The sequence below is a fragment of the Tupaia chinensis genome, unplaced genomic scaffold, assembly GCF_000334495.1.
Source record: "Tupaia chinensis unplaced genomic scaffold, TupChi_1.0 Scaffold000176_1, whole genome shotgun sequence".
Lineage (NCBI taxonomy): Eukaryota > Metazoa > Chordata > Mammalia > Scandentia > Tupaiidae > Tupaia > Tupaia belangeri.
Genome location: NW_006159651.1, coordinates 491,918 through 504,473, shown reverse-complemented (window position 1 = coordinate 504,473; position 12,556 = coordinate 491,918). Strand labels below are relative to the sequence as shown.

At 60.3% G+C, this 12,556-nt stretch overlaps 1 protein-coding gene across 1 annotated transcript in view; it reads left to right on the top strand.

Moving 5' to 3' along the window:
• The first annotated feature begins 2,957 nt into the window (after positions 1-2,957).
• Positions 2,958-12,556, top strand: part of DDR1 (discoidin domain receptor tyrosine kinase 1) — a 17,693-nt gene continuing 8,094 nt past the window's right edge. Inside the window, exons 1-14 of the mRNA XM_014586961.2 lie at positions 2,958-3,158; positions 3,249-3,351; positions 3,556-3,784; positions 4,948-5,095; positions 5,279-5,378; positions 6,775-6,961; positions 7,069-7,315; positions 8,384-8,479; positions 8,582-8,686; positions 9,329-9,514; positions 10,437-10,547; positions 11,604-11,848; positions 11,998-12,125; positions 12,253-12,471. Coding sequence (XP_014442447.1) covers positions 3,074-3,158; positions 3,249-3,351; positions 3,556-3,784; positions 4,948-5,095; positions 5,279-5,378; positions 6,775-6,961; positions 7,069-7,315; positions 8,384-8,479; positions 8,582-8,686; positions 9,329-9,514; positions 10,437-10,547; positions 11,604-11,848; positions 11,998-12,125; positions 12,253-12,471 — 2,189 coding nt within the window. The 5' untranslated portion in view covers positions 2,958-3,073. The remainder of the gene's footprint in view (positions 3,159-3,248; positions 3,352-3,555; positions 3,785-4,947; positions 5,096-5,278; positions 5,379-6,774; positions 6,962-7,068; positions 7,316-8,383; positions 8,480-8,581; positions 8,687-9,328; positions 9,515-10,436; positions 10,548-11,603; positions 11,849-11,997; positions 12,126-12,252; positions 12,472-12,556) is intronic.

The following is a 12,556-nucleotide window of genomic DNA, read 5'->3' as shown; positions in this document are numbered from 1 at the left end:
CGGCATTCCCTTCAGCTGCCGCTTCCGGGCTATGGGGTCTCAGCTGCCTCTTACATTCCTGCCCTAGAGCATTGTGGGAGCAGCTGGAGGAGGACAAAGGGATGGGGGAGTATCCCCCCACTCCTCCTACCTCCTGGGGTGACCTGGCTTCCCTGTCTCCAGGCCCGCCTTCATCTCCAAGGCAACTCAGCTTTTCCTCAGCCCTGGGCTCTTCAGAGGCAGGCCTCCAGAAAGTGGGAGCCAGGGGACTAGAGGGGACCCCGGGTGGGTGTTCCCGTGCTCTAGACCTGGACACACTGGCGTGGGGGTGTGAGCGGTGACAGCAGGGGCCCCTCAGGGTTCCAGGGTCTGGGAAATTCAGTGCAGGCTCTGGGACTCAGGTTAGGATGGTTTTCCTGCTGCTAGGGCAGGGGTGACGCCTGGGTTTGTTGCGGTGCGGTTTTAGGTGGCGTGAGCTGCCTGGGCCCGTGAGGACCAGGGTGGGGGTTCTCAGGCTCCTGCGGGTGCAGATCAACTGGGGGTTGTGCTGTACTGCGATGCTGATTGTGCGGGCCTAGGTGGGGCTGGCATCCAGGTGTGGAGGGCGCTGGTTCACCCATGGTGGCCCTCGAGGACTGTGACGACAGTGAGAGGGAAAGGTCTGTGGTCTCCCACTTCTCTTCGGATTCTGGGCTCTGAGGTGGGAGGGGACCCCAGTCAGCTGGTTCAGCCTTCCTGATATTTAATTTTATCATATCCTCAGCAAGGAGTTACCCAGCCTTTTCTGGGAAACCTTTGTTAAGATTTGCCATAGGGCATATGCACTCACTGGGGGAACAGGGAGGGGAAGTGAGAGAGCACCTCCCAGGGGAATGGCCACACCACAGTCCCTTCTCCATTCTCCTCCGGAATTGGCACACGGGCACACACTCCCAGCGTGTTTGCAAGCTGCCGCTTCGGGACTCGAACAGCGCAGTCAGCCGTGTGGGATCCAGTCACCTTAACAACCGTGCCACTGACTGGCCCAAACCTTCATATTTTCAAAGTCGAAATGCTTTTTATATTTTCCGTATCACATGATTTCACGTAACTACATACATGTTATCGCATAATACAGGTTTTTTTTTTGAGAGGTTTTTGCTATAGGGTGCGTGCACTTGCCAGTCAGACAGAGAGAGACATAGAGACAGAAAGCGAGAAATCACCCCCCAGGGGGGATGGTCACGCCGCAATCCCTTCTCCTCCATTCTCTTCTCGGGATCTTGGGCACGCATGCACACGCGCCCAGCGTGAGTTTTAAGCCACCAGGTCCGGGACGCGAACTGTGGTCGACTACCTGGGAGTCCAGCGACGTAGCCATTATGCTAACTACTGGTTCCCGCATGATACAGGTTTTAGGAGAATAGTACAGTCACCTGACTTTTCATCCGCTTCTCCCTCTCTTGCCCCGTTCACGCTAACTCATGTCTAATTGTGTGTCTTTTCCCGATGTAGGTCCATGTAGGAATACATACAAATGTGGGTTTGTTTATTATTTGTGTGAAAAATGTGGGATCGGACCAGCAGTTAGCGTAATGGCTATGTCACTGGACTCCCACGTAGTTGACCGCGGTTCGTGTCCCGGACCCGGTGGCTTAAACTCACACCAGGCGTGTGTGCGTGCGTGCCCAAGATCCCGAGAAGAGAATGGAGGAGAAGGGATTGTGGCGTGGCCATCCCCCCTGGGGGGCGATTTCTCGCTTTCTGTCTCTATGTCTCTCTCTGTCTGACTGGCAAGTGCACGCACCCTATAGCAAAAACCTCTCCAAAAAAAAAGAAAAAAAAATGTGGGATGATTTTTATACCTCAGTTCTTGCTTTCCGTGTTCTGGAAAAGCACGCTGAGCCGAGGTTTATCACAACTTGCTATTTTTCATAGTTACAGTAGGCCACAAACTTTACATTTTTCCCAGCTGTTCTCCAGTGAGCACTCATATGACTCACAGATTTGGGTCCTTACAAAAGGTGCCATAATAGACTCTTTTTTTCTTTTTCTTTTCTTTTCTTTTCTTTCTTTTTTTTTTTTTTTAGGTTTTTGCCCTAGAGGGCATGCTTTCGCCTGGAGAGAGACAGAAAGAGACAGAGAGAGGGAAAGTAAGAAATGGGGGGATGGCCATACCACAATCCCTTCTCCTCCGTTCTCCTCTCAGGATTTTGGTTACGCACACACACGTGCCCAGTGTGATTTTCAAGCTGCCGGGTCTGGGACTCAAACTGGAGTCGGCCATGTGGGAGTCCAGTGCCTTACCCCCAGGACACCTGCCGGTCCCCATAGCGGACATCTTTGTGCTCCTGGTGCTCCTCTCTCTCCCTTTCGTTAGACCGTTAAGAGGGAAAATACTGGATGGAAGGGGGTGTCTCTTAAACTACGATGGGAGTCGCTAAGTTGCTCTCCACATAGATGCTCGCAGCACATTCTGCCCTCGCTCCCCACCACCTGCAGACGGCACAGCCTTCAAAACCGTTTTGTCAATGCGAGCTGTATTTCCCTGACTCTAGTAAATATGACTGCAACAAAAAGTTGGTTGGCAATTCAGTTTTGCTCTCCCACGAAACGACTTCACATTGTTGGACCATGTCTCGTTTACGTGTGTTTTCTTGCCAGTTCGTGAGAGGCCTTAGTCCGTTAGGATTACCAGCCCGCCTGTCGTGTTATGACCTCTGTGGCAGGTCTGTCTGTGGGAAGCCAGTGTTCCTGGGGTCTTCTGCCCTTTCCTGATGAAGGAGCTCTGGGCAGGTTACGGAGCGGATCCCCGCCCCAGCTTCGCTGTGTTAAATATGGAGAGTAACAGTATCTACCTTATGAAGTGACTGAAGATAAAATTATGGATTCTGTTTAAGGGTTTAGCCCAGTGTCTGGCACATGGGAAGCATTCTAAAAATACAACTGCTGCCGTTAAACAGTGACTGTTGTCGTTTTACTGTGTTGTCCCCAAGGCAGCCCCTTCGGCCTGTGCTGTGGCCCGGACTCAGTCGCCCCACCGTACTTACCCCTGCCCTTTGGTCCTCCGCAGAGATGCCACCCCCACCCCCGTAGGCCCGCGGGATCAGGAGCTATGGGGCCGGGGGCCCTTTCTCTACTGCTGCTGCTGCTCTCGGTGGCAAGTGGAGATGCTGACATGAAGGGACACTTTGACCCGGGTGAGGAACCTGACTCCCGGGGTCCCGAGGGCTGGGGCTTGGGAGGCAGAGAGCCAGGGCCTTGGGCGTCACACGCCTGTGTCCACCCAGCCAAGTGCCGCTACGCCCTGGGGATGCAGGACCGGACCATCCCGGACAGCGACATCTCTGCCTCCAGCTCCTGGTCGGACTCCACTGCTGCCCGCCACAGCAGGTACCCGGCGGCCCGCACTCCTGGCTTTACCCAGGGGGAGCGCCTGCCTCCTCTCCTCGCCCTGCCCGTCTTCTGCAAGCCAAGACGCTTTGGGGAGGACCCATGTCCACACCCCCCTGCAGTCCCGGGGAGGGGCCTTTAGTACTAGAGACAGACAGACAGACCCGAGCCAGAACTTCCCTGTGACCTCCTTCTCCCCCCTAGGCTGGAGAGCAATGACGGGGATGGGGCGTGGTGCCCCGCTGGGTCGGTGTTCCCCAAGGAGGAGGAGTACCTGCAGGTGGATCTACGGCGCCTGCACCTGGTGGCTCTGGTGGGCACCCAGGGGCGGCACGCTGGGGGCCTGGGCAAGGAGTTCTCCCGCAGCTACCGGCTGCGTTACTCCCGGGACGGCCACCGCTGGATGGACTGGAGGGACCGCTGGGGTCAGGAGGTGAGGCCGGGGACGTTGCCTCTTTTCTCCCTTCCCGTGCTGAGTCCAGCGTGTGTCAGACGGGCCTCCATGAGCTCCACCTGGTATGGCAAAGCTGACCACGCTCTGGGCCTTTTTACCCAGATGTGGCGCGGGCATCTCACACCTGCCGTCTAGTGACTGAACTCCATGCCCGCTCCCACACACACCTGATCCTCCCGGCACCCCCAGCCAGGACTGGGCCTACCACTGCCCGGCTCAGGCTGTGAGTGACGTGATCCTGGCTCCTGCCAAAGCATGGGCAGGACCGATCTGCACTGCCTCTGGGAATCTCCACGTCTGTCGCTTCTCACCACACTGCCTCCACTCCTCAGGCCAGGCGCCCCCACTCAGGGGGCGAAACCACTGCCTGTTCTGTCCTCTGCCTGAGCTCGACTCCCTGCTAGGGCTCCACACAGCGCCGCTCAGAACACGCAAACCAGACGTGTCACTCGGCCCCCTCCGCCCGGACGAAGCTGCGCGCCCAGCCGGTGCAGCCGGTGCGGGTGCTTAGCCCCCTGGCAGGCTTGCCGCTCGCTCTGCCCCAGCTTGGCCACTGCCCTCCTGCAGTTCCGGAACAGGCCGGGACTCGTTCCCATCCCGTCACTCCGGGACATTTCACTTGCTGCTCTCTGTGCCCAGAAAGCTCCTCCCTCCTCCCCCTGTCCACAGGTTCTCCCTGCGCCCTGCAGTTTTCCCTTGTGATGGCACTCCGTAAAAGCCTTGTCCTGGCCTGCCCACCTCACTGCTCCGTCCCTCCCTGCCGCTTCTGTTGGAATCTCAGTCCTGCCAGGGGAGGCCCTGGTGTTCGTCACTGAGAACGCCCGGCACCCAGGGCGCACCCAGCACACTTCTGGCGAAGGAGCAGAGGGGCTGGGGAGAAGCTGAGGCAGGCTGCGGGGCTGCGAGCATCCGGGTAGCCTCTGGGACGCGGGCAGCGCCAGCAGAGCAGGGGGTGGAGACGGGTGTGAGGACAGACCACCAAGGCTGTAGGCGCGGGGTCTCTGCCGCTGACGCTCCTTTTACAGGCGCCTGGCGGCTCCCACCCTTCACGGGTGGCAGTGGCTGCTGGGGGCTGGGCCAGGGAGCGGCTCCATGCTGGGCAGTTCTGTCTCACTGGGAGCCCCTATTTCCCTAACCCACAGGTGATCTCAGGTAATGAGGACCCCGAGGGAGTAGTGCTAAAGGACCTCGGGCCCCCCATGGTGGCCCGGCTGGTTCGCTTCTACCCCGGGGCCGACCGGGTAATGAGCGTGTGCATGCGGGTGGAGCTCTATGGCTGTCTCTGGAGGGGTGAGTAGATCAGCCCTGGAACTGCTTCCCATCCTGGGGGCTGGAGGTGGGGACTGCCTCTTTCTCCTGTCTCCGAGGGAGGAGGGCACATGGCCAATGGAGGGATGTGGAAGGGGGCCTGGCTCAGGGATGGGGATGGAGGAAGCTTCTGGCCTCTGACACCCCTCCTCCCGCCCTGCGCAGACGGACTCCTGTCTTACACGGCCCCTGTGGGGCAGACCATGTACTTGTCTGAAGCCATGCACCTCAACGACTCCACCTACGACGGACACACGGTGGGCGGGTGAGAGGAAGGGCCTGCAGCCAGCGTGCGGTGGGAGAGGCTGCGTGCGGTGGGAGAGGCTGCGGGTGTGTGCCCTGGGAGCAGGGTGGTTCGTGTGTAGTCTGGGCGGTGAGATGGAAGACCTGGAGAGGACCCCGTTAGGGGAGCCCTCGGGGACAGGGCCAGCATGAAGGGCACAGGGCTATCACTAGCCCACATGACGTGTGTGCGTGAGGGACAAGGCACCATTCTGCTGAGACACATCTGCTGGAAGTTTTCGGAATAAATATGAGGAAACCACCAAGTGTGTGGAAAAATGGAATTAAAGTACAAGATTATTTCGGGGTAAAATATTTTTGAAATCCATGGATTTTTATGTTTTATAATGCACCTTCCCCCTTTTGTTTTATAAAGCCCCCCCCCCCCCCTCCCCAGTTTTTATTAGAGGGTGCATATGCTTAGCAGAGAGAGAGAGAAACCACACCTCCCCACCCCAGTAGGGATGGCCAGGCTGCGATCCCTTCTTTTCTATTCTTCTCTCAGGACTTTGGGCACGCACGCACGCACATGCACCTGGTATGATTTTTTTTTTTTTTTTCGAGAGGTTTTCACTATAGGGCGCGTGCACTCGCCAGACAGAGAGAGACAGAGAGACAGAAAGCGAGAAATCACCCCCCAGGGGGAATGGTCACGCCGCAATCCCTTCTCCTCCATTCTCCTCTCGTGATCTCGTGATCTTGGGCACGCATGCACACGCGCCCGGCGTGAGTTTTAAGCCACCGGGTCCGGGACGCGAACCGCGGTCGACTACGTGGGAGTCCAGCGACATAGCCATTACGCTAAGTGCTGGTTCCCCACCTGGTATGATTTTCAGGCCGCTGAGTCCAGCACTCAAACTGCACAGTCAGCTACCTGGGATCCAGTGCCTTAACTTCCACGCCATCTGCTGGCTCCGTAACCACATTTTTTGTTTGTTTGTTTGTTTTTAATTTGCCAGAGGGCATGTGTGCTTGCAGAGAGAGAGAGTGAAGAAGAAAGCGCCCTCATGGGGAATGGTCACACTGCAATCCCTCCCCTCCATTTCTCCCTCTTCAGAATTTGGGCGCGCACACACATGTGCCTGGCACGTTTTTCAAGCCGCTGGTCTGGGACGGAAACTGCAGCTGGCCATGTGGGGTCCAGTCACCTTAACCACCCCCCCACTGGCCCCATCACACACACTCCTGTGAACTTTTCGAAGAGCCCTCATACATCCATCCTGAATCGAATCGTGCCCCTTGGGGTGGACAGCAGGGAGAAGAGAAGAGAGCCCTGAATGAGGTTGGGGCAGGGTGGGAAGGGGATGCAGGACAGGAGCCAGGCCGCCAGGATAGCTGGTACCCTTCCCCCCAACCTCCTCTTCCTTGGTGCCCCCCAGGCTGCAGTATGGTGGTCTGGGCCAGCTGGCAGATGGCGTGGTAGGGCTGGATGACTTCAGGAAGAGCCAGGAGCTGCGGGTCTGGCCAGGCTACGACTACGTGGGTTGGAGCAACCACAGCTTCCCCAGCGGCTACGTGGAGATGGAGTTTGAGTTTGACCGGCTGCGAACGTTCCAGGCCATGCAGGTGAGTGGGCCAGCTCTCAGGGAGGGCTCTGAAGCCAGGGGGGTGCTGCTGGCGGGTCCTCAGGGCTCTCCTGGCCTTGACCCTGCGTCCCTCCTCCTTCCCCCCAGGTCCACTGTAACAACATGCACACGCTGGGAGCCCGCCTGCCTGGTGGGGTGGAGTGTCGGTTCAAGCGGGGCCCAGCCCTGGCCTGGGAAGGGGAGCCTGTGCGCCATGCCCTGGGAGGCAGCCTGGGGGACCCCCGAGCCCGGACTGTCTCTGTGCCTCTGGGCGGCCGCGTGGGTCGCTTTCTGCAGTGTCGCTTCCTCTTTGCGGGACCTTGGCTACTCTTCAGTGAGGTTTCCTTCATCGCAGGTAAGCCCTGGTCTGCCCAGCCGCCCTCCCCTCACCCCCGACGGGTCTGCCAACTGAGTCCCTTCCTAGCCCATGGCCCCTCCCGAAGGTCCACTTCAGGCACCGTACCTGGTCATTACCCAGATTTAACTGATGAGAGCCCCTTTCTCCGTTTCCTGCTTAGCTCGATCTTTCCTTCCAAAGCCCCTCACTCAAGAGTGATACTGAGCCAGTAGGAGGGTCCTGGTCGTTAAAGCCCAGGCTGAGCATCCCCAGTGGGGAATCCAAAATCCGAAGTGCTCCAAAATCCGAAACTCTCGAGGGCTAACGTAATGCCACAAGTGGGGAGCCTCACAGTTGGCCTTCTGGGACAGACCGCAGTCCGAACATTGTGATATACAGAGATGTTTAGAAGGCCAGTCGTGTGGGGCTGTGGGCTCGCGCAGTGCTTCGGGAGCTGGACCCCGTGTGATGGACCGCGGTCTGAATCCGGGCGTTGGTGGCTTAGAAAACGTACCGGGAGCACGTGCATGTGTGCTCCGATCCAGAGGGTGGATAAACAGAGGAAGGAAGAGGATGGCGTGGCCGTGCCCCCTTGAGAGGTCCACTTTCCCTTTCTCTCCCTCTCTGGATGAGCACCAGCACCCTCTGGCAGTTAAAGAAAAAAAGAAACCATATAAAATGACCTCAGGCTGCGTGTCCAGGTTGTGTATGAAACACAAGGGCGTTTTCTGTTTAGACTTGGGCGCCGTCCCCAAGCTATCTCCTTATGCTTATGCAAATATTCTGAAATCCGAAACCCTAAACACCTCTGTTCCCAGGCCTCTCAGATAAGGGCTGTTCATTCTGCACTGAGACATTTCTGTCCTGAGAAGCCTCCTCCTCTCTAAGCCTCCTCATGCCCAGGAAACCCACTCCTCCCGATCCTGGGTTCGCATCCACCGCAGCAGGGCCTGGCCGCAGGGTCTGGGCGGCCGTCCAGCTGGTGCACCTGTGTAGTCTCCCCTCTGCTCCCACCCCTTTACCAACCACTCAGAGGCCCCAGTCCAGGACCCCGTCCCCTCATCTGACTCCCTCCTTTCTCCGCAGATGTGGTGAACGACACCTCTCAGGCTCCGGGGGGCACCTTCCCACCAGCCCCCTGGTGGCCTCCGGGCGCCCCGCCCACCAACTTCAGCAGCCTGGGTGAGCAGCCTTCGGGGCCTCCTCCCGGACGCCTGGGCCCTGGGCCTCCCCCTCGGGCGGGCGGGAAGCCGTCTGCGGTGCTGACTCTTCTGCCTCTGCCAGAGCTGGAGCCCCGGGGCCAGCAGCCCGTGGCCAAGGCCGAGGGCAGCCCGATGGTCGGGCCTGGGCGGGGCCAGAGCTCGCCTGCAGGGGTGCAGGCCCAGGCCCGTTAGCGAGCTTAGCGGAGGTTTACAGAGGTGTGGGGAAGGTGTATGAGGATCACAGAGAGCAGGGCAGCTCCCCGGGCGTCCCCAGCCCCTGGGCCTGTCAGGGTGAGAGGATGCGGTGGTCACCAGAACCCGTGAAGATCTAGCGAGTCTGTGCAGGGGTGTCTTGAGAGGGTGAGGGGCCCTTGGTTCAGGGATGCAGCTGGCCCCTGGGGCCTGGGAGAGTAAGTGCCCTGACCTCCGTCCCTGCCCTCGCTCCTCCCTCCTGCGGGGTTCTTTGACCTATCCAAACCAAGTCTGCTGGTGCAGGCCACGTGTGCCAGCCTTCCGGGGCGTTGAGGGTGGCCAGAGGTGGAGAGTGGAGCAGAGGCCAGTGCGAGAGGTCCTGGCATACCGCAGGCCAGCGTCTTCGGGGAGGAGTCTGGGGTGTGACAGGCATTGAGGTTGGTCATCGAGAACTGGCCAGACCCGGGTGGGGACCCTGCTGCAGGACATCAGGGACGTCCTGTCAGTGCTCTTGAGCTTCTTTACGTGGGAAACGGGGCTCCTAGCTGCCCTGTAGGACTGTGCTGGGGACTGGCGAGAACGCGGCACAGCTCTTAACGAAGCCGCAGGGCGCGTGCCAGGTGGGAGCTGCCGTTAGCCTCTCCCCTTCCTCACAAGGCCGAGCGGCGCGTGCTGGAGGAGGAGCTGACGGTCCACCTCTCTGTCCCGGGGGACACCATCCTCATCAACAACCGCCCAGGGCTTCGAGAGCCACCACCTTACCAGGAGCCTCGGCCTCGTGGGAACCCGCCCCACTCTGCCCCCGGTGTCCCCAATGGCTCTGGTATGGCCCACCTTGTTCCCGGCTCACCGCCGTTCTGTTTTCTTATGTAGTCCTCCCCCTCTTCTCCCCCTTCTCTTCTTTCCCTGGCTCCCCATTTTCTTATGTCTGTGCTCCTGCAACTGCTAGGTCACTCCCAGCAGCCTTCCTCGGGACCTTCCCACACATGGCCCACGTCCCGTGGCCTCTTCCCACCTGCCCCACACACCGCCCCCACTACCTCCTCTGCTGTGTCCTTCCACTGTGTCCCCCGGCCCTCCTCTTTCTCCTAGACTCACTTTGTTTTTCCTTCCATTCATGCATTCTCTGCCATCTGTCCATCCATCCGTCCGTCCGTCCATTTATCTGTACTCAGACACCTACTAGTCCATCCGTTCTCCGTCTGTCCTCCATCCAAACAGCCCTCCTGCCACCCGCTTACTTCCTACCCATCTATCCACCGGGCCACTGGAAAAGCCGTGATGCATTTTTGCATAGAAAACTATTTGGTCTTCGGAAAAGTCATGACATTTTTCTATGCAAAAGTGCATCTCGAGTTTGCCGACGACCCAGAATTAGACACCTGTTAGTCTACGCTTCAACTTCCTATCCTCCATCCGTCCATCCAGCCGTGCGCTTAGCCTCTGTCCAGCACCATCCACCCAGCCGTACACCCCTTCAGCGTGTTATGTATCTGTGAGTTCCATCATCACCCACCTCTCGTCCGCCGTCCTCCAGCCTCAGCCCTGTCCATCACCTGCGCACCCGCCGTCATCTGCCTACCCACCTGCTCTCCCTCACGCCCCAGGTCCTCCTTCTAACCCGTCTCTGTCTCTCGGTACCTTCATTCCCACCAGCGCCAACCTGGCCCTGTTCCAGGTCTCCCCGTCTGTCTACCCCTGAGTCTCATCCCTTCCCCGTGTCTCCCCCCTCCTTCTCCCGACAGCGTTGCTGCTCTCCAATCCGGCCTACCGCCTCCTCCTGGCCACTTACGCCCGCCCCCCTCGAGGCCCGGGCCCCCCCACACCCGCCTGGGCCAAACCCACCAACACCCAGGGTAAGCCCCTCTGCCCCTGGGTTCTGCCAGGCTCCCCAGACCCCTGCCAGGGCAGGGAAAACCCTCACACCTTGCACTCCCTCCTTCCTCACTGTGCCTCTGCCGCTCTCCGGAGCTCCCGAGGAGGAAGCTCCTGTGTGGAAAGGTTCCCTCTGCAGGTCCCCTCTGCAGGTCCCCTCTGCGCTTCTTGCTCCTTTGACAGGCCGGCCTCTCTGCTGAGTAGAGCGCATCCTGGCCCTCGGCCCGGCCCTCCTCTCCCACCCCATCTCTTCAGCTCTCCAGAGCTCCAGAGGCGGTGCCCCAGGCTCCCTGTAACTCCTGTATTCTCCCCTCTCTCTAGAGCTGCGAGGAGGGCCTGTCACCCTGGGCGCTCGCCCTCCCCCCCCACGCATCCTCTCTCTGCAGTCCCAGAGGTGAAGGCTCCCTCCTCCCCTCCTGTCTGCCCCTCCTCAGTGTCGCCTCTCCTTGTGGCCCCTGCCTAGGGCTGAGGGCCACTCTGCTTCTCTCTGTCTGTAGACGACCCGTGTGGGGCTGTGAGGAACTGTTGCCCTCTCCTCTCTGTGTGCCCCCGTCTCTGCTTGTCTTTAGCTTGGCGTGGGGGTGGGGGGACCGGGTGACCGTGCAGGGGAGCCAGGGTGGGAAGCAGGGGGCGGGCAGCTACATGACAGGGGGAGCTGGCCGCGAGTGGGACAGGGTTTGGACAGTAGGGGTGACCTGGTGGCCGTCCGTCTGCCGAGGGGGAAGAGGGATTCGTGCTCCAGCCCAGCCTTGCTCTGGGCACCTGGGCTGTGCTGCAGGTCAGAGAGCAGGCCTCTGTGGCAGTGCCTGCCCAGCCACCTCCCTGGCTGTGACGACTTCCTCAGGCATGGCTAGCTCTAGTCCCATGCCAGCGCCTCCCTGGGTTACGGTCACCGGAACGCCAGGGAATACACAGGGAACACCTAGGCTCTCTGAGGCTGGGAGACAGGGGGGCCCCCGAGAGGCTGGGGCCGGGAGCCCCGGGCTCCCGGGCTGCTTCTGAAGCCTCGCTCTGTCTTCTCTTCCCTCCCCCTCCAGCCTGCAGTGGGGACTATATGGAGCCTGAGAAGCCGGGGGCCCCGCTTCTGCCCCCGCCTCCCCAGAACAGCGTCCCCCATTACGCCGAGGCTGACATTGTCACCCTGCAGGGCGTCACTGGGGGCAACACCTACGCTGTGCCCGCGTTGCCCCCAGGGGCCGTCGGGGATGGGCCCCCCAGAGTGGATTTCCCTCGGTCGCGGCTCCGCTTCAAGGAGAAGCTTGGCGAAGGCCAGTTCGGGGAGGTGAGGAGGACGTGGGCTCCGCTGCAGAGCGTGAGCCAGCCAGGGCTCCGCGTCGTGTCTGCACAGCCCCGGCCAGGGGCCTTCGCAGTCCGCCACCTCGCGGCCTCCGGAAGCCGGTGCCTCCTCACAGGTGCACCTTCTTTCTCCAGGTGCACCTGTGTGAGGTCGAGGACCCTCAGGACCTCGTCAGCCTCGACTTCCCCCTGACCGTACGCAAGGGACACCCCTTACTGGTAGCTGTCAAGATCCTACGGCCAGATGCCACCAAGAATGCCAGGTGAGGAGCAGCGATGGCATCGAGAGGACAGCAGGGAGGCCGCGACGCGGGGGCACAGCAGAGGGGCGTCGGCAGGGCTTCACAGGGCACAGGCCGCCCTCACAGCCCGGCCCTCCCTGCCGTGCAGGAACGACTTCCTGAAGGAGGTGAAGATCATGTCGCGGCTCAAGGACCCCAACATCATCCGGCTCCTGGGCGTGTGCGTGCAGGACGACCCCCTCTGCATGATCACTGACTACATGGAGAACGGCGACCTCAACCAGTTCCTGGGCGCCCACCAGCTGGAGGACAAGGCGGCCGCGGGCGCGCCCGGGGATGGCGGGGCTGCCCAGGGGCCCACCATCAGGTACCTGCTTCCCAGGCTGGGCCTCCCCTGACAGCCCTCCACAGGGCGGCTCCTGTCCCCCACTCCGCCCGCTGGAGAGGCCGAG